General features: G+C 43.9%; 3 protein-coding genes and 1 long non-coding RNA gene across 5 annotated transcripts; 2 read left to right on the top strand and 2 right to left on the bottom strand.

Moving 5' to 3' along the window:
• Positions 1-442: 442 nt before the first annotated feature.
• Positions 443-1,109, bottom strand: LOC120320603. Its single transcript, XR_005560136.2, has 2 exons — positions 929-1,109; positions 443-869 (listed from the first exon to the last, which is right to left on the bottom strand). It is a non-coding gene; the product is annotated as an uncharacterized LOC120320603 (long non-coding RNA).
• LOC6527947 (putative ATP-dependent RNA helicase SoYb) lies at positions 837-6,667 on the top strand. 2 transcript variants are annotated; one of them, XM_015197493.2, is made up of 3 exons: positions 837-911; positions 2,021-4,357; positions 4,450-6,667. In XM_015197493.2, exons 2-3 carry the CDS (start codon positions 2,024-2,026, stop codon positions 6,553-6,555), a joined length of 4,440 nt encoding a protein of 1,479 aa, XP_015052979.1. In that variant the 5' UTR covers positions 837-911; positions 2,021-2,023; the 3' UTR covers positions 6,556-6,667. The 2 variants fall into 2 exon arrangements, with proteins under 2 accessions (XP_015052979.1, XP_039226672.1); XM_039370738.1 differs by lacking the exon at positions 837-911 and adding an exon at positions 1,173-1,250.
• Positions 6,668-6,846: 179 nt separating this feature from the next.
• Positions 6,847-7,768, top strand: LOC6527946. Its single transcript, XM_002088977.3, has one exon. The coding sequence runs from the start codon at positions 6,883-6,885 to the stop codon at positions 7,333-7,335; it is 453 nt and encodes a 150-aa protein (XP_002089013.1). The 5' UTR covers positions 6,847-6,882; the 3' UTR covers positions 7,336-7,768.
• Positions 7,769-7,827: 59 nt separating this feature from the next.
• Positions 7,828-18,718, bottom strand: LOC6527945 (neurogenic protein big brain). The gene is made up of 5 exons (XM_002088976.4): positions 18,201-18,718; positions 16,562-16,728; positions 15,798-15,924; positions 10,921-11,128; positions 7,828-10,139 (listed from the first exon to the last, which is right to left on the bottom strand). Exons 1-5 carry the CDS (start codon positions 18,395-18,397, stop codon positions 8,739-8,741), a joined length of 2,100 nt encoding a protein of 699 aa, XP_002089012.3. The 5' UTR covers positions 18,398-18,718; the 3' UTR covers positions 7,828-8,738.
• Between the last annotated feature and the right edge of the window lie 4,412 nt (positions 18,719-23,130).

Genomic DNA, 23,130 nt, shown 5'->3' with positions numbered 1-23,130 from the left:
TTTTTAACTTCGTTATCATTTTGCTTTACAAATTTATTTATAAAAAAGTTGTAGTAACAGAGCCTATACAGCTTCTATACAGCATCTAACGAAACACAAAACAACTTTTAATTAATATACAATTTCATACGTATAAAAAATATTAAGGCAAGGTTAGTTCATTATACTCTTTGGAATCCGGAGCTCAAAAAACCAAAAGGCGGAAAAGGACTTCCACTTAACCACAAGTCCAGTCCTCTTAGTCGCAAAATATATTACCACACGTCCAACTCCAATTTTCTGTGATATTCAGCACTCAGCCATCAGCCATATAATCCTCATAAATATGAAACAATCAAATAAAACGAGAATAAAAAGCAAATCCTGCAGGGGTTGCGGGGGGCATGCGACAACCCTGCTCGGTGAAACTTTTTCGGGTGACCTGGCAAACAAAAGGGTGAAAAAGGGAAATTGTGGCCGTTAAAGGGGTAAAAAGTTGCTTTTGTGCTAGGAAAAGAAAGCGTAGTTTTGGGTTGAATCATTGCATTTTGTTTGGCAATTAGCAGGCGCGAAATGGGTGAAAAGGATTTATTGGGACCAGATTGCCATCAATTATAGGGGAAAAACCGTACATATGTTTCCCTAGTTATGATCGCTTGCTCGCTAGGTAAAAAAGGATTTAGGTACATTCATTTGTTTGTGTGTTTCAATTTGAATTGCGGGGAATATTGAATAAATTTTTTAATTCAACTGACTGATCCGTAGATTTATTCCGATTGAAGATGATATCGATCTCTTAAAGCTTGGGACATCGATTAATTTGCAAGGAAATGTTCAGTTTCCAGCTTTTCTTCCTCTTAGCTCTAGCGGTGCAATAAAAATGGTGGTTCCTTCAACATAAAATAGGAAATATTACATTTTTTCTTTCTCTGGTATGTATATTATATACTTATGTATGGAACTATTTCTTCGTATAGTTCTGTTCAGCCTCCCAAAAGAAAGTGTCTTGAATCTCATGTTGCGTTTTTGTTTACGACTTTCCAATTGTGCTGACACTTTGAAATCAGGCGCTTCTCTGTTTACAAGTGGGCTTGTATGTATGCATGTGCGTATGTCGCTTGGAATTTTGTTTAAAAATTGGAAGTGTTTGCCCATTGGAATTCAGTTGGTTTTACACATCTCAAAAGTTGGAGCCTTGGATATTGAAATTTAATTATTTGACTACTAAACAATAACTATTTACAGATTTTTAAACCATTTCCTTGTGTTTTGTGAGTAGGCAATTCCTAGTGATCCAATAAACACTCGCCAGCATTATCCTTAATTTGGGATGGATCGTGATACTTTTAGCAATGATCCAATTGCATCGACAAATTCCCGATTTCCCGCACATGTTAGAGGAACTTAAATAATGAATAGCATTTATTTTAGATGGCTTAGAGAACATCTCGGTCAATTAAAGTGTTGATAAAACAACAACTTGCAGCACGCTCCACTGCCGATTGTGGAGCACCACTTGCCACACCACTGGTGGGTGTGGAGGAGGGGAAGGGCGCTGGGCGGAGGCACTGCAGCAGGATCTAGTGCAGCGCAAACAAACAGCAAATAGGCACAAGGACCTCCTTACTTGCGGCTTAGCCAGTTGCTTTGTTTTCCCATTTGAAAGCTGCAGATGCCGTCGCATTCGCCGCATTTGCTTTCGCTTTTGGCCAACTTAAATTAGCTAATTCACTCCACACTAAATCACAAACCGAATCCACAAATTTAATCCTGTGGCCGGCTACACAATTTTTGGCTCGCTTTGGGCAAAGTTCTCTGACGCGCAGAAATTTCCACATGAGTGAGCAGGCAAAAGTTAGGCGGACTTTAAGCACAACTATGTTCATTTAAACCGACAAGTTTTGCTAGATAAAATATTCATTTACCGAAAATATGTATCTGATTTAAGAAATAGTTTATTCATGAACAGCATTTCCAACAGGTAGTGATAACATTTAAAAACCCATATTTAAAATCAATTCTTATTTCTTTCCAAATGTAGAAAATGGAACAACTGAATGCTGGCCAGGAAGAATCCATTTTGATAACTCTTTTTGTAAATCCCCATCAATTCAGCTATGTGAGATGCATAGATGTCGAGAACTCAGCCATGTTGGTCCGCCAAATAGAGCAGGATTTAGCGGATTACTGCACCAGTGAAAGGACGCAGCAGGTTTACGTGGAGAATGAGGGAGTTATTGTGCGCTACAAGCCCTGGCGTCCACACAAGCTCCTGAGGGGTGTGGTGCGCCGGCGGGAGGACGATGAGTACCTGGTTTGGATCCAGGATTACGGATTTAACCTATGTTGTTCTGTGCGGGATTTGTGGCCGCTGCCTGACCATTTGAGCCGCAGTTTATGCAACTTTAAAGAGGGTGGTGTGGCCTTGATTGCTCCCCATTGCGACAGTGGCTGGCCCCGATCCGCCATTAACGCTTTGGACAGGCAACTGGAGGCAGCTAATAAACTCACATTTCAAGTCATACATCGTGGCAAATCAAATCGGAATTTCGGCGTACTTAAGTTCAGATCACCGTGCCAGACTGAGGATGCTGCAAACTTTCTGATAGCGCAGGACCAAGGACGCTACGATGACTCTTTGACGATGCTCGGCTCTGACGAGGATAACAGTTTTAGAACGGCCGAGATCAACGACATGTCGATCGAAGCACGACCACGTGTTAGAAGAATAATCCAACTAGTGGCTGGTAATCCATTCCTTCAAAAGCCCATCGTATTGTCCAAGAACGTACAGCCAATTGGACAAGTTTCAACTCCAATTCCTTCAGCGATTCAGCAGCAGCAGTTAGATGCCCTGCTCCAGAGTCGCGACACCTATCTTATACCAAAGTCAGTGAAAGTCCTGAGCAAGGTTCAAAGTATCAACGGAAGTTCCGTGCAAACTGCTCTGGTTAACAGGTCAAAACAAATGATCCAAGAAATGCCAGATAAAAACAAACTATTAGACGTAAATGGAAAAATGGGATCTGATCATCTATCACAATGTTTATCAAAACTGAAGCTTTCATCATCGACTGGATTAAGTAACCGACCGTGTTCATCTACAAATTCAAACGCAGATGTGCGTAAATCGATGTCATTAACATTTGTGCCCACTTCCGTGATGTTAAATGCATCAAGAACTCATTTAACGCCTTCATCATCCGCACCTTTAAAAGAAAATGTTACCAACCAATCGGGAAATCGAGCAGTATCATTTTCAATGGATAAAATGGAACAGATATTTAATGACATGATGGGTAAAAAATCCTCCGATAGAGTTGGACAAAAAAGCCGAAACCAGATGTCAAATCCAAATGTTTCAACAACAAAAAGAGTTGTAAAAAAGATGGACCTATCTCGCTTAGAAAGCACAGGTGATAGAAAACCAAGTGCCTGTTTAAAAAATCTAGTGCTGGCCCACAGTTCTGAGCCAGTGAATCCTGTAACTAGTTACAAGGAATTGTCCTTAGGCAACACTATCTCAAAGGCCATGGATGACTTGAACTTCAACACACCCCTGCCCACGCAAACTTACGCCTGGCCGCATCTCGTGAATCGCGGATCCCTGGTGCTGGTTAATCCCTCCGGAACGGGTCGCTCTTGGAGCTACCTTCCTGTTGTCTGCTCTGCCGTGTTGCGCTCCTTGGAAAATGTAACTTCAAACCTCGACGATCGGATGGCCCCGGGTCCTCTGGCCATACTGGTAGTGGATTCTGTAGAGAATGTTGAAAAGCTGACTTCACATTGCGATTTCCTAATGAGAGATTTCAAAACACAGAATCATAAGGTGCTCAATACACATGCTTGTTCCGTGATAGATGCGTACCTGATTCTACTTAACTCGTGCGGTGTTTTAGTGACAACACTGGCGCACTTAAAGGACATATTGTTCAATGAATTACCACTGGTAGATTCGACTAGATTAGAGTTCCTAGTCTTCGATGACTATGATCGCATGCGACTGGAGAACCCGGAGCTTCTGGAAGAAGTGTTTCAGAAAGTTAATAGCATGGGTTGTCTGCCAATGCAGTTAGTCGTGGTAGCTCAACAATGGCACTCTGAGAGATTTCAGAAGCTCTTAAATCGTACAACGAAGCCACTGGCACTATTTGGTGACTTCTTAGAGGCCGCCCTATACGGGGGTCTCAAATTCAATGTCATTCTTCGCAGTTTCGCCTTGAAGGCAAGACAGCTTCTCGATGTCCTGGCAGCACAGAAAGGTCCCAGAAAGCGCACACTGATCTACTGCAAAAATCAGATGGAGCTGAAGGATCTAAAAGTGATCTTGCTAGGGGCTGGACATCAATGTATAGACATTTCAAATTCACAAAATCTGGTGAGTTGTCCGTCATAAAAATGATCTTGTTAGTATAAGAACAGCTATTGGTTTAGATATTAATCTTTTAATCTTCGAACCAACTCTTTCAGGACCCTAATAAGTTGATGCTGGTCGACGATAGCCAGGTCCAGGGACAGTTGCAAGTGAGAAACATTCAGCTGCTTATCCACTTCAGTCTTCCGGAGTCGTGGTTAAGATTTTCCGCCAGATTTCACACAATGGCCGACAACATACCGAATTTATTTACAACACCAATAGGAAGAGTGCAGCAGTTAATTACTTATATATTGCTGGACGAGAAGAAGGCCAAGGAATGGCCTCGCACCATGAAGTTCTTACAGGATCACGGATTGGCCACCAAGCACTTGATGTCCCAATTCCCATCCTTTAGTCAGCAGCAGTTCGATGTCGGTTCTCCCTACTGCCCATACAAACTAAGCAATGGTGATTGCAACCGCAACCAGTGCAACAAGCGACATCACTTCCTTAAAACGGATCTTCCGAAGATTGAAAGTCCTCTTCTGCAACCGGGTACCCTAATTCGATGCAAGTTCCTCAAAGCTTATGACGCCGCTCATATGGCTGTTATACCCATGAAGTACAAGTCTAAAGGATCGACCAGTTGGATGGATGTGCCTTATCCTTCACATCCATCGACGTTAGCCTTCAAGATGAGCTTCGGTGTGCCACGGAAGGTACAAGACCCATATAACATTAACGATGTGTGTTTTGTGCGACATCAGGAACTCCTAAGCCGGGTTAGGGTTGTGGACAATCCTGTCGGACGTCCGGTCACTGTTCAGTTGATGGATCATGGCACTGAGTTGGTGCAGGTCAAGGGGAGTCAGCTGCTGGAGTGTCCGGAGAAGTTTAGAAACCTGCCACAACTGGCCATGGATATACGTTTGTCGGGATTGGTTGGATCACGACAAGGAGGAAAGTGGTCAATTGACTCCATTCTATGGGTGCAGGAGCGGTTTGCTGCCATCAACGGAGAGATCATGCAGATAACAGTCGACTTTGGTGTTCTGGATGTGGCTTACGTCAAGGAAATTGCTCTGATAGAGGAGTGCCCAACAATGCTAACGAGTGTATACAGAACGTTTTTGCGCAAGGAACTGCTTCGACAAGGATTCGCCAAAATTGACAACACAAACATCCGAGAGCTCCAAGCCATCTATGATGATTGTAAAAAAGAAATGGGAGAGTTTAAAGCCAACAAGAATAACATTGAATGTTGTGCTACCGACTTAGCTGATCGTAACAACAAACAAGCTTCGTTGGAAAGAAATGTAGAAGACCTTGATCCGGTTAAGAAGAACTTATTCACAGCTTCACCTAACAGCAATGAAAAGTTGGAGGAAAGAAATGATGTCGAACTCCCGAATGAAAATAATTCTGCACTAGCAGATGTAGATGACCTAAGCAAATCCGTGGAGGTGGGAGAAGTCAGAGATGCTTTACCTATAGATAGTTCCACTGCATTAATTAACGCTCTGATTCACGAGCTAGACACTACAAGTCCGCAAAAGAAAAAGATTACACAGGAATTCCTACAAAACCTAGTGCATAGAGAAGAGAACCAGACAATTCCACACAAAATGTCCTCTGAAAAATCCGTTAAACAAGATAAAACATTAGTGGTTGGACCCCAAGATCCTCCAAAGGAACTCGTTTTACAGTCCCTAAACTGCGTCGCAAAATCTAGAGAATCGGTATATCCGATGGTCAAATGGCACCAGACACAAACCCATGTCGAACTTATAGTTGAACAGCAGGTGCTGGAGTATAAGCTTGTTCTAAAAAGAAATGCGTTAAAATATTATGTGAATGGAACGACACCTCCTCAGAGATTCATCCTTAATCTGCTTGGAGAGGTGAGGATTGACTCGGTGAAGCAACACGGTTATTACCTACGAATCAAGTTGACCAAGGTTGGTCTACTCTTCCACTGGCCAACTCTTCTCAACTCGCTGTATCTCCAAAAACATGCCCACTGGCTGATCTACGATACGGAGCGTTCTCAAGGACCTCCACCTCCATCATTGGGTTTGGTCCTTTGGGAAGGGTACCTGACGCACGAGAAAACGAAGAGTTACTCCGATCCTGCAAGAGATGAATTCGATTCCACACCAGAGGACTTCGAGCCAGGGGTGGAATATTGCGATATGGACTCAACCTTATATGAAGACTAACAGCGTTTTTAGGGCTGCCATTTGCTTTAGTTTACTTTAAAAACTAAACTAGAATTTCCATTAGAATTATACCTACATTTATTTAAAACAAATAAATAAAATAACAAAAATTTGAAACAAATTAAAATATTGTTCTTAATTTTTAATGAGATGACAATAACACAAAGAAATTTGTATTAATTAATGAATTCCGTGGGTGATTTTGTCAAGTGTAGTAACAGCAGTAGCCAACACTGAAACTAGAGATCATAACACAACACTGGGCTGTTTTGCCCTCGGTGTTATCTTGATGTAGGTCATTTGTTTTGTTTTTGTTTTGAACGAAGGATGTCCGCACGCAAGGAGAAACGAGACTTCCATTACTGGCAAAAACAGGCAGCTACCTTACCGGATTATGTGCCACCGAGGGAGCGGGAACATGATTTGCGGCAGCTGCAACACCGAGCCTCGATCCTGTGGTCGCCGCAGCTGCAGGATCAAGACGAAAAGGCTGTTTGCGAATACCTGGACTTTGCGGCTAGTCACTACAATATAGAGGAGGAGCAGGCGCTGTTCATCCTGCGACGTCACGGATTCGACCTGCCCCTAGCCAGCCGACGTCTGGAGAGGATTGAGACAGCTCGCGGATGTCGCTATCATCGTTGGAAGGCCCAGGATCTGATCCGACTTTCAAAGGCCTTCGAGCAATACGGCACCGACTTCACGAAGATCCGGAAGGAGCTACCCCACTTTCCTGTGTCCGAGGTTCGGCTGTATTTCTCTTTCATGTCCTCGGCCTAGAATCCAGAGGACCAACCACTCATTTCACTGATGATGAGTTGAGTTAGCCTTCGTGAAGTAATCTCACATGGACTGGCCCACCAAACAGGATCTTCCAAATGCATGTTGACTTGGATAGTGATACTATCCAAACTATTCCTTTGATCAACGTTAGATATTGATTGCAACTCGATCAACGTAGAATGCATTAAATGTTATTTGTATTTCTTCTAAGTAGTTACGTCTCAACAAGACGCCTAACATGTCTAGGTCATATTTAAGTAAGACTCTCAAGTTCGCATACAACGATATGGATAGCTATTGAATAGTAGGATTCTCAGAATACAAATGTATTTCTAAAGATAAGTAGAATGTGTCAAATCAAGTAATTAAGATGAAAACTGATGCCAGTTTAAAACATATGTATTAAAAAAGACTCAATTTTACAAAATGACTCCAGCCGCAAGCATGTATCCTTAGCTTCTTGGCAAAATAATATAAGAATGTAAACTCTTAGTTTGGATGAACTCGTCTTTATTTTGATACACAATATATTTGCATTATTCTCTTAGGCTCTAACAACTATTAGCAAACGGATTTATCACTAAGAAAATACAACTATTTTAATAAGTAAGCATATAAGTTGGTATCGACTTCCGAGCCTAAGGTCGTAAGATTTACAGGAATAGCTTAGATATGTCTAATATTAGGTCTATATGGACTATATACAAATTAAATTCGAAAAGTAAAAGAAAATCTTTGAGTGTCCTTGGAAAATGGGAAATGTTCATAAAACTTTGTAATATAAAGTACAAAATGGTTTGAGTAAATGCAGGTAAATTCAGTCTAGTTGTGCATTTTTAAGAAACATAAATAACCGAATGATTTGCCAAAACAAATAAAAGTAACATTGTAACATCATAAAAAGAAGGAAGTGTCTTTTTGACAAAATCAAAATGTAACCATAATTGTTTGCAATTGGAAGAGTTGAACAAAACATTAGGAAAGTGGCTTAGTTAAGTGCACCTGGCTTTCAGTCTAGATCACCTATACTCGCTTAGTCTAGCTTTCGGTGAACGGTAGTAATCTGCGTTTATGAGTTTCTTAAGCGTACATGATCTCTGCTTGATCGCATCGTTGTCTGCTGCTAGGTGTGAGTTCCTCGTCGCGTTGGCTCTGAATAATACAATGTGGCTATGCTGCGTCTATCTAAACTAGGACTATGCTAGGCTAAGGGGCTGAGACTTGCGTACATTTCCTTTGGATGCGATGCCCGAGTGCTACTACGACTACGACTACGACTAAAACAAACTGCTCTGCTTGGCTAGGCTGCAGCGGTGCAGGGTCATGGTGCCTCCGGGCTGGAGGGCGAGGGCGTGAATCCCTGGCGGCGGCGTGGTCACCGGACCCCATGACAGCCGCTTTCAGTTGGGCCTCAGCGGCAGCATTCCGTAGTGTTGCTGCTGCTGTTGCATCATCATCTGTTGCTGCTGTTGCTGCTGCTGCTGTTGTTGCTGCTGCTGCTGCTGATGTTGTTGCTGTTGGGCTGTCACCGCTGATCCTTGAGAGGTTGTGTAGGTCACGGCGCACGCAGCCGGCTGGGATACCACAACTGGAGCACTAACCTTCCGCTCCGACTGGGTGCGAATGGGCTGCGGGTGGGCTGCATTCGGCTGTGGGGGCGGGGCATACATCAGCATGGGCGGTGGCGGAGGTGATGGCTCCACGCTGGGATGACGAGCTGGCGGCGTGACAGCCGAGCCATGATACGAGCCATAGGAGCTGTCATCCGACTGCGCCGACTGTCCGCGATTCCTTGGTCCCGTCACGCCGTACAGTTGCTGCGGGTCACGTCGGTCGTACTTGTGATTCCCGTCCATCGGCGTGGGATTCGTGCGAGTGCCGTAGACTGGTTGGAAACCCTGCGGCTGCTGCTGGGGATCGGGCATCATCTGTGGAGGAGGCTGCATCTGTTGCTGCTGCACTCCCATGTTGGCCTGTTGCTGTTGCTGCTGCAGCTGCTGCTGTTGCTGTTGCTGCTGGATTGGCTGCTGCTGTCCACGCATGGAGCCCCTCATGCCGTAGATGCTCTCGCTGCGCTGCTGCATCTGATTCTGGACATTTTGGTTCTGCAAATGGGAGGACTGAGGAGCGGGCGCCACCTGTTGCTGCTGCTGCTGTTGTTGCTGTTGCTGCTGCTGCTGCTGCTGGGTGCGCATGGGATAAAGACTCTGGGCGGGCACCAGAGGACCTGGACGCGGCACAATGTCCCGATTGATGGCCGTGTTGCTCTTGGCGTACACAGACTGCGAGCGGTTCAGGTTGCTCCTGGTCAGAGTGGGCGAGCGGCAGTACAGTGAGCGGGTTCCGCCGTACAGTGGCTCCTGCTGCTGATCGTACTTCGAGGAGAGCGGTGGAGCCGTGTACAGATTCTGGCAGTAGTTACCCTGGCCGGCAGGGGCCACCACTCCCGGAATTTGGCCCATATTGGCAGCTTGGTGCTGACCATTTCCGGGCGCCTGAGCTCCGCCATTGCCATTGGACTGGCCACGCGGATAGGTGCCCTGCGACTGCTGGTACTTGTTGGGCTTCTCCATGTCCATGTCGTAGTTCAGCTCGTCCTCCGAGTGGATCGAGCTGGAGTCGTTGTCGATGCTGCCCTTGGTGTGGCGCAGGTTGCGGTTGCGCGAGTTGAAGATGTACTCGTACACCAGGCCAGAGGCCATTCCGCCCACCAGTGGTCCGAACCAGTACACCCAGTGGCTGTCCCATTTGTTGAGCACAAACGAAGGACCCAGGGAGCGGGCCGGATTCAGGTATGGCATCTGCAAGGAGAAGAAGGCGGGAGGATTTGGTTAGATGTCTGCCAAGCCAGGAAAGTACTTTACGGTCTGCATAGGTCAGCCGTCAATGTCGTTTGTGTCAACTTCTAGCTGGGCATATTCTTCATCCAAGGATGCTTGTGAAAGAAGTTGGCAAACAAAGCTGGGAGTAAACTGTTTAAACAATTTGAAGAGTTTAAGGAGTTCGCAGCAGTTTCTATGCAGTTTTTCAGTTGAAGGATTAAAAATAAGATAACTTGATATAAATTATCCCTAACGAGTTCCGCGGAATTTAAGGACATTAAGATAGCGCCTAAACGAGAGCTAAAACGCCGCGTTATCCGCGGTGTCTCTTAATCGTAATTCAATCCTGGGTCGATATACTCTTGACTCTAATCGGTTCCCCTCGAGAACTTAACCATGTGATGCCATCATCTTCTTTGGATGCCGCCACCGTCTGTCCATCCGTTATGCCAACAATGCGGCTCAGTCCAGGGAGTCCCTGTGCTAAATTAATTATCTCTTGCAGCTCAACCAACTTCCAGCATCCCGCGAATGTGGGATTGTCTCTACCTGAGTGTACCCAGTTCAGTTCATCCCAGTTCGTCCGTTGTCATGCTGCGATTTTGCACCATCAAAATGACAGCGTCTCAGTCCGGCAGGTGCGTTTCAGTTGTTTGTTTTCGGCTCGTTTTCGGTTTTGGCGGGTTTTGGTTTTGGTTTTCGTTTGCTGATTTCTGATTTCTGACCGTCGCATTCGTGGAGTTGGGGGAAGTCAACTTACCGACACAAAGCAGCAGGCGCTGTAGGCACATCCAATCGAGGCGGCCGAGTTGCCCATGAACTTCTTCATGGGATCCGTGGATACGAAATAGCACAGAACCACCAGAAAGGTGAGGATGAATTCCACACCGAATCTTTCCCATGTGGCAACAGCAGCGCTATGTGAGATGGCGGCCTGCAGATTCCCCTGGTAACCAGGCACAGTAACGCTGTAAAGTGAAATAAAACGAAAGGATAAATAAGTACATCTTATGATTAAATTTTATAGCATTATACATATATTTTATACATATACATATATTGTTTTAAACTCCCACAAAAATTGCACCAATATCTGAGTGCAAAGTTTTTTGGCCTAAAAGCCGATGACAATTTGTTTAATTTATTATTTATCATCCTGACAGTTCGGCAATCAACCCTCCAATCCATCTGCACACCCCGCCAAAGTCAATTCCATTAATCTGCGCTCCCATGAACTGCCTCAACATCATTTAGCTTGTCAAAGTTTCAATTACCAAAGTTGTTGAGCACCTTTGGGCCAGATGAGTTTGAATCCTTGCGATTCAACAGCCGGATAATTTGTTTCCTGGTTGCAGATGCAAAGTTCCTCGAGAGCTCCATATATTACTGCGCTCTAGAAGTTGATTGTTGTCACAGGAATCGCCGTGAGATAACATTTTGCAATGCGGAGGAGCAGCGTAGGTATTTATATAGACCATACCGCAAACCTTTGCCACTGCGAATCCGCCCACTTTGAAAATCCGGAAATAAGTGCTTTCGGAATGCACTTAAAAGTACTTGAGCAAATAGGAAATTGCTGCAAAATCCGGCTGCACTACGGGTTGAGATGCGATGTGGTGGGCAATAGATACGCCATCTATGTGGGGCGGATTAGTGAGCATTGGGATGCCCTAATCCTCGACTGGCTTCCAAAATTCCTTGGCACAGCTGCTCCCGAGTCTTGATTAAAATTTGATCGCTTCGAAAGACATTTTCGCAACGGTCGGACTTGAAAGTGACCCTTGCTTGCTCATAAATCCATAGAGTGCTAATTCAACAGGACACGAGAGGCCAACAGGCACTCATCCACTGGGATAAACAAACACTTAGTTGGGGGAGAAAGCCACTAAGTAGCCGGAAATGGCAGAATGTTGGGCGGCTTTCAGCAGCGCTTCCTGTGCAAATTGTTTGCGGAATAAAAAATGCCAAAAGAAACAAGTGGCAGCCGAACTGCAAACTTGAACTCAGAACCGGAATCGTTATCCTTATCCTCATCCCCAAGCGAAGGCGTCTCATAGCCCATTTTCTCGCACTGGTGGCCACCGCGTATCCGGCTGAAAGGCGAATTGTGGATTGCGGATTTCAGATTGCGAACTGCAAACTGTGAGCTGCGGATAGCCATGTGCCATTTGCAACGCTCTTGGTTTGGTTTGGTTTCGTTTGCTTTTCTGTCTTTTTTTGGCTTGTGGCTGGCTTTCTAGCTCATTGGGATGCTGGGGACCGGGAGTGGAGCACTTGAACTCCCGATGCAAGCGCCAAATGAAGTTATTTCTGCTTCGCACTTGATTAAAATCAAAGTACACTAGAGACGTTTCATCCTTGAACTATTTTGTTTTTACAAAGCTCTTTTTTATGAAATTAAACAATAATCAGCCACACATCATCCTCACACTTATAAATGTATGCACCTATATCTTTCGCTTTGTATTTAGAAACAATGAGGATTGACCCCGCTTCCTGCAGTTCATCCAATCTAAAAGTGCAGTTTTATGTACCATTTCAGGTGTTTTATGAATGCCGGCGACATAACTCTATAACTGGACCACCTGTGCAGCATTGCAATGGGTATGGGCTTGGGGATGGGAATGAGGATGCGGGGGCCACCAAGTGCAGGCAACCGGAAACACTGGCAGGATGCTATTTCCCAGCCAAGTGCGATAAGCCTGCCGGAGGAGTAGCAAATAAAGAAAAGGGGAACGGAATCCAACGGCGAACGGATTTAGTAATTGAATTGCCTATGTGACACGAATTGATTACGATTTCGTTTTCGATTTCTAAAAACCATCCCTTGCACGGCAGGAAGTGCATTTCCATGCTAGATACAAATCGACGGACACACAGAAGAATAATGTTGCCTTGAGTTAAAAAATCTCATATTAATATCTTATTCAGATATTCATTTAGAATACGAATCAGTGATCTGTGCTTGAAATGAAGGTGCATATAAAGTCAATTCGTTGACCGTGAGTAGTGCTCATTGATTTTCTCTCAGTGCAAGTCCAGATCTCTCTCTCTTCTTTTTGAGTTGTCCAGTTCGTTTCTTTGCAGTTAGCTGCTTAAAATTTAAATTTGTTCGCTTCGAAATCCTGTTTTCCACTCCATTCGTGTATCCTCGGCAACAGTAATTTTTGTTTTGGGCAGCAGGTGTGCGCCGATCATTTTTTCCAGCTGCTCCTCGAATGACCAACCAGATCGCAGCAGCGGACACGTGTTTGATTTCAAGTTTCCGCACCACGCATCCTGCGCAGGCGCAGCCTGGACTGCCTGGATTGCCTGGGCGGCCAGGAGAACCAGGAGAACCTGGACAAAGGCGCATCCGAAAGGGAAATGTTAATTATGTTTTTCTGCTTTCTGGCTCCTTTTCCTTTGCTTTGCCGTCCGCTGCCTTTGGCGGCCTCTACCTGATTTTTATCTCTCGACATTTCCAAAGGCTACTCGCATTTTTGGAACGTGCTCGGCGTGCGTTCTTCGAACCACCAACCAAAAGAAAAAAAATAAAGGCCATCATAATAATAATATGAATTGAGAACGGGAAGAAATCATTGAAATTCGAGGAGCAGCTAAAGACTATTCAAATATTCCTGAGCCGGATATCGATACTCAGGTTCGTGCCCCTGCCCCGCTCATTTCCCATTCCGAGTACCAGAATGTTTTTTCAAACGCTCTTTGTTTTATGAAACACTCTTTCTTTTACGAAAGATAATGAAGTTCATACTGGGGTTTTATGTGCTCAGTTCGCTGGTACTTTTTTAGCTACTTTGCCACATGTGGCATATGCGTCGCAATTAGGCTAAGTGCCAACTGACATGTGACAACGGACTAGCGGAGCAGCCAGAAGGAGCAGCTGAAGTGCTGAAGTGCTCCTTGTGCGAGGTCCTTGGAGAGTGGATGCCTTTCCACTAGATTTCTAAAATTGTTGTTTATCACACATTGTTTGCAGCGAGCGAACAAATTGGTTTCCTGCTCAAGCCAGTATTCCAACCAAACCTCTAGAGGTTCTACCTCATCCTTAGCTAGAAATAAGCATGTGTTAATCTACATAAGCTATAAATCCTTTGCTAATCCCAACTAAAGTTGCGTATTATGTGTTTAACCCTTAATGGCCACAAAGCTTAACCAAATCACGAACAAATTAAGTTTAACACCCATCATAAAATCACGACGATTTCGGAGAAATCGCCTGGCGCAGCTATAACCTACATATATGGGCCGAATCTAAACCAATTAATCAGCACACAGGCAGCTGGGGGAAGGAGCTCCGCGCTTCCCTGAGTCTCCGCTTTTTAGGGAAACATATGTTCCAACTAAAGCACTCGATGAACTCGTCGGACCCTAAGAAATCCATATCGGAGGAGTAGGAAGATGGAGAAAAAACCCGAACCTGATCGCAGTGGCAGCAGCTGAAACATGTTTCTCCACGTCCCTTTCTCCGCCTCCTGATTCTCCCGCACGGATCGCATAGGATCAGTTGGGATCTGTAGAAAGTAAAGATGCCAACGCACTCAAAAAGAGGCTTCTCCGAGGGTCGAAACAGATGTCGAGCAGACAATCGGGAAGAGGCATTAACATTAACATTGCTGCCAAAAGGAGTTCAACAAAAAACTGGAGCGACATTTGAAAAATGGTGCGCATGCGCAGATATATATATATGTATGTACATATTTCCTTCGTCCTGCGATTTTCGGTTACAAAGGAAAAACCGTGACAGGCAGACAGATTTTTGGCTAGCTGGTGTGCGTGTAGATCCTTGTAGCTCCTTTATCTAGGCATCACAAAGAAATTTCATTTTCGAAGCGGGAAATCACTGCGCAAACAACTGAGTGCAGGGGCAGATGTTTCTCCGGCAGATAGGGAATCCTAGCCTACCTGCGTCCTTTTTCCTGCAGGTGATTGTGCGTGTGTATGTCAGTGCGTGTATGTGTGTGTGCTCGTGCTAGGTTACCTGCACATTCCTTTTGTAGGATTTCCCATTTCTACGCATTTCACGCTTCCTGCCGAGAGTCCTTGTTGTACAGTCATCGCCCAAAAGTGCGTTTCATCTGTCTCTATCCGATTCATCCTAGTATCCCTCTGTCCTGTCACCCCGCTTCTGTCCAACAACCTTTTGCGCCTTGATTTACGACTAGGTCCTTTGGACAGCCTGTTGGATTTAATTTGAGACTCTTCAGCTTGCATTTGGGCAATTCCACAGGCAGATGCAGGATGTCCTTCGCATAATGCTGCCATTGCTGTGGTCAGGCGTGCAAATACACACAGTTTTAAATACACTGTTGCACACCGAGTATTTAAATTGAATTCCTTCCTGTTCAATTGGTTTTGCTGTGCTGTACTCGACAACATAATGCTTTTAATGCGGGGCTTTGATCTGCATAATAGATGGCCTTTACTATCAATGGCTTTCCTCAATCATTTGGCTACATTTTTTATGAGAGGCTTTCCAAACGGAAAACTGTATTTAATACAGCTGCCTTAATCCCCATTTGTTGGGCAATATTTATTTACTAATTCGGTTTACTTGCTTCAAATCAACGCTGCCGTTGGCAAAGTGTGTGTACTTAATTCCAAAGAATATATGTATGTATAGAGTTTGAAACTTACCCATAGAGCAGAGCGGCTCCGGCGATTCCTCCGCCACATTGTGCGGTTATGTACATGGCAGCCCGGATCGGAGATATGGATCGCACCACGCAGAGAGCCAGGGTTACGGCGGGATTGATGTGGGCGCCTAGAAAGGGGAAACATGGCTTTAGATACTGGATGTAATCTTTGGGGGCCACCCAAAGGGGAGCACCATTTAATATCACTTTGACACTTCTGCGGAAGGCAGTGCCTACAGAAGGCCAGATAAAATCATAACTTAATGCACAACCAATTGGCTGTGAAAAGGGCGGGCAATTGCAAGCCACAAAATGGGGGAGTTGCAGGAAAATCAACAACACATGTTTCAAGATGCTTTTAAGGATGGGGTGGTTGGCCCCCTTCCAAACTGCATTATTCTGGTCTTAGTCCGGATTTTTTTTTACTTGTGAAGACATTTAATTGCCTTGAATGTCAACGCAAATGAACAAATACATAAATACCAGAATAAATGCAAGGGAATAAGGGAGCAGCAGAAGTGGGGGAACTTGGCCCGGGGCGATAAGATTCCAATGAGCTGGAGTAGGTGGAGCCGAGTGCATTGCCTTCTCGAAAATATAGCAAACAAAGAAGGGGTTCATGTTCTGGCTGTGGTCATGGGGCTCCTCCATGTGGAAAACGGGAGTTTCCCACGCAATTCCAATGGGCACCCCGAAAAAACACTTGTCGCCCCGTTGCTGTTCTGTTGATGTTTTTGCGCTTGTTTATTGTCTCCTTCGACTTACCCGAGATGTGGAGGAAGCACTGCGTCAGTGTAGCCATCGCCAGCCCGGAGGCCAGAGCCGTGGCCAAAAGCACGGACGACACACTGGCCCCCACTCCGACGCCCGCGGCGGCACCGCAGACGATGAACACGTACATGAAGGAGGCCAGACACTCGCTGATGATGGATCTGGAATGGAGGAGGAGCCCGGGGTTAGCATGGTTCCGCAACTGGGTTTGGTTTGCATGTGGCTCCTCTGACTGCATGTGCAAATGGAGTGTGTACAGTACAGTGAATATCGGTTACAGTAAACGGGGTTATATTGGGGCTCAAATAACATAAAGCTAAGCGTCTTAAGCTAAAGGATTGGTTGCATAAAATATGAAGCAAGAAACTTAAAGATTCAACATTAAGTAGTTACAATATCTTTCTTTCTTTTCTTTTTAATTTTCGAGTTAGCTGGTTCTTACTGTACTGCACAAATCAAGTTGCACACAAAGCTCTTTTTTGTTGCCCCAAGTCGTGGAGTGACAATTAAGCAGGGGGCGGGTGGGAAGGCTGAGGAGCTGGAGGGATTGGAGGCATTTGGAGTGAGTTCTGGAGCGGATGGGGGAGCTCTAGGGGAAGCGCTCTGATGAGCAGCTGCAATGCCGCCGAATCCAGTTGATTCACATTATGCTAAAAACGCGAAGTCCGCTGCACGATAACGAAAGTGCAAACAAATCGAGGTCTTATGTATTTCCACAAAATCATAAATTCAGCTGTTTGGTTTGGCAGTTGCGCTGCCCTTTAATTGGAACTATGTAGCTCAACTTCTCCCCTCTGCCCATTAAGTTCAAGTTTTTCATTTTAATTGGTCAGTCGGAGGACTTGAAGCAAAGTGTCCCGCAGTTTAGCTGGAATTTACGCGTTCGACATGCCTCAAAAGCATTTGCTGCCACTGCTGCTGGCTAAGATTTAATTACTCCATCAGCTCGTGATGAAATGTTAATCATTTGCCAGTTCCCTGAGCAAAAGGTCCTTGTATGGGGTCACAAAGTGCTCGAAACTTTGGTCGTGTTTAGTTTGGCGATTATCTTGATGATGTGCGTCTGGATAACACTTGGATTTCAATTACTTAGAGTTCAGACAGAGCCAGTTGGCATCCAACAATTGCCATCTAAAGTTGAGCAAATTGAAAGCAAGTGCAGATAATGACTACGAAAACAAAAGGTTTGAAGATGGCTTACACTCGAAGAAAACCACCTAAAGTACTCTCTCCAATAACAAGTTATTGATCAAATGCGACAGATGGCACTTTTCTAATATTATTCCTATTTAAGCATTTTAGAGTGGAAAACTGGAAAATTCTTTATCTCTTTTTAATGCAACATATGTATTTAGAGGTATCCATGTATTTATAGTTCAATGTTTTTATAAAATATATAATTCCCTCTTTATAATATAATACAACATGTTTGTTAAGTAGATAATATGTACTTATAGATATGCATTTATAGGTCATTGGGTTCATAAGCGCAATACATAATTCTGGATAACTTTTAACTCAAGTTTTTTAAACTTTTCCCTGCTTGATTATCCCATCCCATCTTTAATTATAAAACCTATACTTGTCGCCTAGTTTTTATATATTTCTTCATCCAAGGCCAGGAGTGACTTACCTCCAGAACTCCAGCGTGCGAATCTCGGCCTGCATGCTGCGCTTGGGAGCCTGCAGGGTGCTGGATAGCCGATTGTTGACCCCGTGGCCACCGCCGTGCGAGTCCTTGCGCATCGCCTCCAGGCGCTCGAAGAGCGTCACGATGTGGTAGTCTATGTTGTGCTCCAGGGGCACGGTGTGCAGACTTTCGTCGGCCATGTCGGACTCAAAGCGCGATTTGTTTGTGTCTACTAATTAAGTGGTCAAATTAAGCGACGAACTCGCGACAGAAGGCGGCGAATATAGCAAATCGGCTGGTTGGACTGGTTGGCTTCACTTAGACACACATTTCGCACACTGCAAATTGCACTCAATTTATGTCAATTGACGAGTTTTTGAACTTTCAACCGATGCGCGGCGCCCGATCCGTTGTGATTCGCCTTCTACTTCGACTTTGACTTCGAGTTCGAGTTCGAACCGCAAACACGTCCGTATTCAAGCGCGAGTGGTGAGCGAATAACCGAGCGAGCCACAGTCACAGTCAGGTTGCTTCTGCTCGTCCATATCCACGTCCACGACCCTCAGGAACAAGTTGAAGTTGCAACTGAACTCACCACCATCCCACCACCACCACCATCAGTCGGCGGCGGCAGCGAAGCAGCTGCCCACTCCACCGACGCAGTGGTGGATAAGCAACCCCTGCACTGAGAAATAATTAGGGTGCATGTGTCACGCAATGCTTAATTCTATATATATTTCTCCATATATTTATATAATTACTTGTATATTTTTAGTTGTCTACTTTTAAAGAAAGTATATGTTATATATTATAAATACTATACATACTAATGTTACCATCCATATAATATATAAATGAAATATGAATAACTGTCAGAAAACTTACTGATTAAGTAAAACAAAAATGAATGTAATAAGAACCAAATATTTAGATTCAAGGGCTCCCAAAATATGCTCAGTGCACTGGAACGAAATGGAAACGAAACAGAGGTCCTGTCAACCTGTTGGCTTTACCACCACACATGCATGATGCCTTGTACTCACCACCCCCCATTCGGCGGCATAATCATAATCATAAGGTGGCAAGTTAATTGCGCAGCACTGATCAATAACACAGATTCCAGATTCAAAACTTCGAAACCCACATGATGTTGACGGTTTCAATGAAGATGATGATGATGATGATGATGGGGAACACAGGCAGCTGGTCCTGGGAGCAGCTTTCATTGAAAGCATTTCCCTTTTTCGACGCATTAATGAAATGTAAGATAATCTGTCTGAATGGGCAAAAACTTTCATTAGACAAGGTGGGAATGCCACTTTTGTGGGTATATTAAAATGAACCTGATTTCGATCCCAGGACACCAGTCAGTATACGTGAGTTTACCAAGGGAAAATTATGGTTATGATACAGTTATTAGTACTTGTATAATTATACACCATTCAATTCGTTATAATTAAATTATATTATATCCAGTGTTACATACGAGAAGAATCCTTACTGTGACTTAATTGTATGTATGACATTAAATTCATGATATGGTTTTTATGTAGAGGTTTAAGTGCTTTAAGATTGACCATTTTTGCTGAGTGCATTTTCGGGTCAGAAACTCCAAAGGGAGCTGCCGAAAACGAAAAGGCCATTCTCACCGGTTCACATTTTCCGCATCACTAAAAACTATAATTATGAGCCCTAACCACTTGATACCCTTACCTGTCAATTGTCAAGCTGTCCTCGTGTGAGTGGAGTGATTCTTCAAGCCCAATGAGCTGTGAAAGTTAAGAAATTAGGTTCGCCGCTCCATGGACGAAGTGAAATCAATCACGCAGACTTCTTTGGGGCTCAAAGAAATTTCGTCACTGTTTGCGATTTTGTACATATTTTTTTGTTTAACATTTTTTTGCAAACTTTGCAGAAAAAAGGGGGCGGCGGAGAAGGCAGGGGGCCGTCGGAAGGACGTTGCCATATATGGCACGATGGAGCACCATGATGATGATGATGATAATGGGGAAGAGGATGATGATGCGGAGGAGACGAGACGACAAAAGGCTGGCTCTGGACCTGGACCTCTGAGCGTGGGAATTATTTTGCACACTCTCTGTGTGTGTTTATGTGTGTGTCTGACTTTTTGTTTTTCACTTTTTATTTTTGTTTTTCGCTCGTTTTTGCGTCGAGGTCGCACGGGGTCGTTCCTTTGGCCGGTCGAAGGTAAGGTAATAATAAGATGTTTTGTTTCAATCACATCGTCATCATCATCATCATCGCCTTCCTCACCGTCATCATTGTCGTCGGCCTTTCTGCTCGTGTGCATACAAGATCCCCATCCTGTAGCCATAGAGGTAGTTCAAGTTAGTTTCTTAGTAGTTTTAGATTAAATATTACACTTATTTTTATTAAGCTTAGAGAATATATAGAGTTAAACGATTTAATACCAAAAAGAAAAGGGCTTCTACCTCTGAAGAAGAGGGTAAAAGCTGTTAAGAAACAAAACACATTTATTACCAATTTAATATAACCCCCTCTAGGTACGCCCATGTGCGTACTTATCGTGGGAGAAAGACAACGAGAGTAACCGAATACTCAGCGCATCTCATTTTGGAGATATGCTGTGGTGTTGTTGACGGTGTTTACTCTTGTTGTGGGAGAGCAAAAAGGAGTTGGAGATGAAGCTTTTATCCTTTTCATTCTTCTGCTTTGGTTACATTAAGCTGAGCTCGATTATGCCCCGCATTTAATATACCCATTACTATACAAGTGCTGGAGTATACTCTATTCGTACCTTTGAAGCACTATGCACTTTGAAGCACTCGGAACTATGTAACAAAAGTACAAAATATTCGGCATTCGTTAATGTTAAACAAATTTCTTATTTGTATGTATCATATTCTAATAAAGTTAGTAATGGATACCTTTCAATCGAAAATATCGCGTAAATTTTACTTCTTTCGTAATTGTTTTTGCTGTACACAGCTAAATATTATAAAAACAAAGAGATTTATGATCAATTTTATTATACTACAAAATATATTAATACGAATTTACAAGTGCTAGGATTTAATCAAAACCTTATCTGAAATAAATAATATATTTATATTACAATTTTAAATAACATGCATTTACTAAAGTACCATCCCCTTGCTCGTCACTATAGCTTCCAGTGTAATGACCATGTCGTGGGTGCTGAAGAGGATGCTAAGGAACCTTCGGGAATGCTCTTTGGTGCAGGTTGCCGTAGTTGCAAATGGATGTGGAGATGGTGTCACGATGCCTCGCCTGCTGGGACCAAAAAAAAAAGGGAAAGGGGCCTGGGAAAAGCCTCCTGCTTTTGGGGAAGCTGTCGATGGGGCAATCAGAATGCGGAATCCCCGGAGAGGATGCCCTGATATCATTATTAGAGATATGCGAGTTGAACCGATACCGATGAACTGTTGATCGTGTTCCCCATATGAGGAGCTGATTTATGGCTGCTTTGCCGCTTTTTTTTGGCTGCAAAACGAAGCCGTGACTTATGAGTGGATAAAGCGTGAGTACCTGTCCAAACTCCGGCCCTCCAACCTCCTCATTCTGCTATTGGAATCCCGGGCAGGTAACCGGCCTTGCCCAGACGGATCTGCAATTCTGCTGGTTATTTTGGCAAAACTTAACAAGGTCAACAGATTTGTGTGGTTTCCATGCTCTGTGGGAAAAGATCGCTGGCTGAGAAGAGAGGGCGTTATGCCAGAAATCGGAGGCGTATCATCCCAGATAGAACTTATTTTGGGAGGACATATGGTTTTAAAAAGAAACCAGTTCAGTATCTGCTTAAGTTATGTTCAAGAAGAGTTTACATAAGGATTACATATAACATTTGATAAGAATAACTTTATATAATCCATTATAGTTATAAAGAGCAACTTAGCTAAGTCCTTCGGCTGATTTTTTATTGATGTAGAATCTAAAATGTAAAGCTCCCTTTTATCCTACGAATATCGCAATCCTGTATGACTAGACAGCTTTGCTCGTGCCCTTAAACCCTTTGACCTGCCACAATGAAAAACACTAAAATCTAATTCACATGATGCTGTGAACATCAGCATATGCAAATCCGGTGAAAAACACGATTTCTGGGTTTTAGTGAGGGCGAAAAAGTTCGGAATCCGGAGTACATGCAGCCGGTGCTCGACACGTGCCCCACTTGCAACCCTTTCCCATTGTCGACCGACGCACTAATGATGCGGCATTATTTTGCATATGGACATGGACAGAGGACAGAGAAACATGTACATACTAGCTCAGTTCATGGAGAAGGGTTAAGGTCGCAAAGTGTCCCCTAATGAACTGAAACATGCGCGACTGTTACAGTTGCGATAATTTATGCATGCGATACAACCATTGACTCGTCTCGAATTCACAAGATTCACAGGATAGCAGAACAGTCTCTTGTCAGTTACTTTGTTTCACCAACGGACTGATGGCTATGATCTGCCACAGCAATTTAGCCAGAAAAGGGTTAGACATCGGCTTTTTCACAGTCCTGCGACTGCGACGAGAAAGTTGTGGTGGTGGTCGGAGGCTCCTCTCCTCTTCTGCTCTGGTTTTTTGTCATCCGACACAGGTGCGAAAGTTTCCCGACTTGCGGTTTCGGCAAAGTGAAAACGAGGTAACAGAAAGCACTGGAAAAAATTAAAATAAAATACAAAATAATATAAAATGTAAACGGAAATAAGCGTAGATAAATAAACAAAGAGAAACTCGCCGGTTTGTCGCATTTTAAACATTTTTCGATTGATCCCCTCGCTGAACATCATCGCCCACATGCTCGGATTTCTTTATTTCTTTAAAATTTTCGATGGATGAAAAATAACCGGCTGACGTTAAAAACTCTAAAATGCTCCCCGATTGTTAAACGCACAGATACAATTGTTTGTCCAGAACCGCAATCCATAAAAATGTC

The sequence above is a fragment of the Drosophila yakuba genome, chromosome 2L (assembly GCF_016746365.2).
Source record: "Drosophila yakuba strain Tai18E2 chromosome 2L, Prin_Dyak_Tai18E2_2.1, whole genome shotgun sequence".
In the NCBI taxonomy this organism is placed as follows: Eukaryota; Metazoa; Arthropoda; class Insecta; order Diptera; family Drosophilidae; genus Drosophila; species Drosophila yakuba.
The sequence above is the reverse complement of the archived record's forward strand: the minus strand, read 5'-3'. Positions and strand labels throughout refer to the sequence as shown.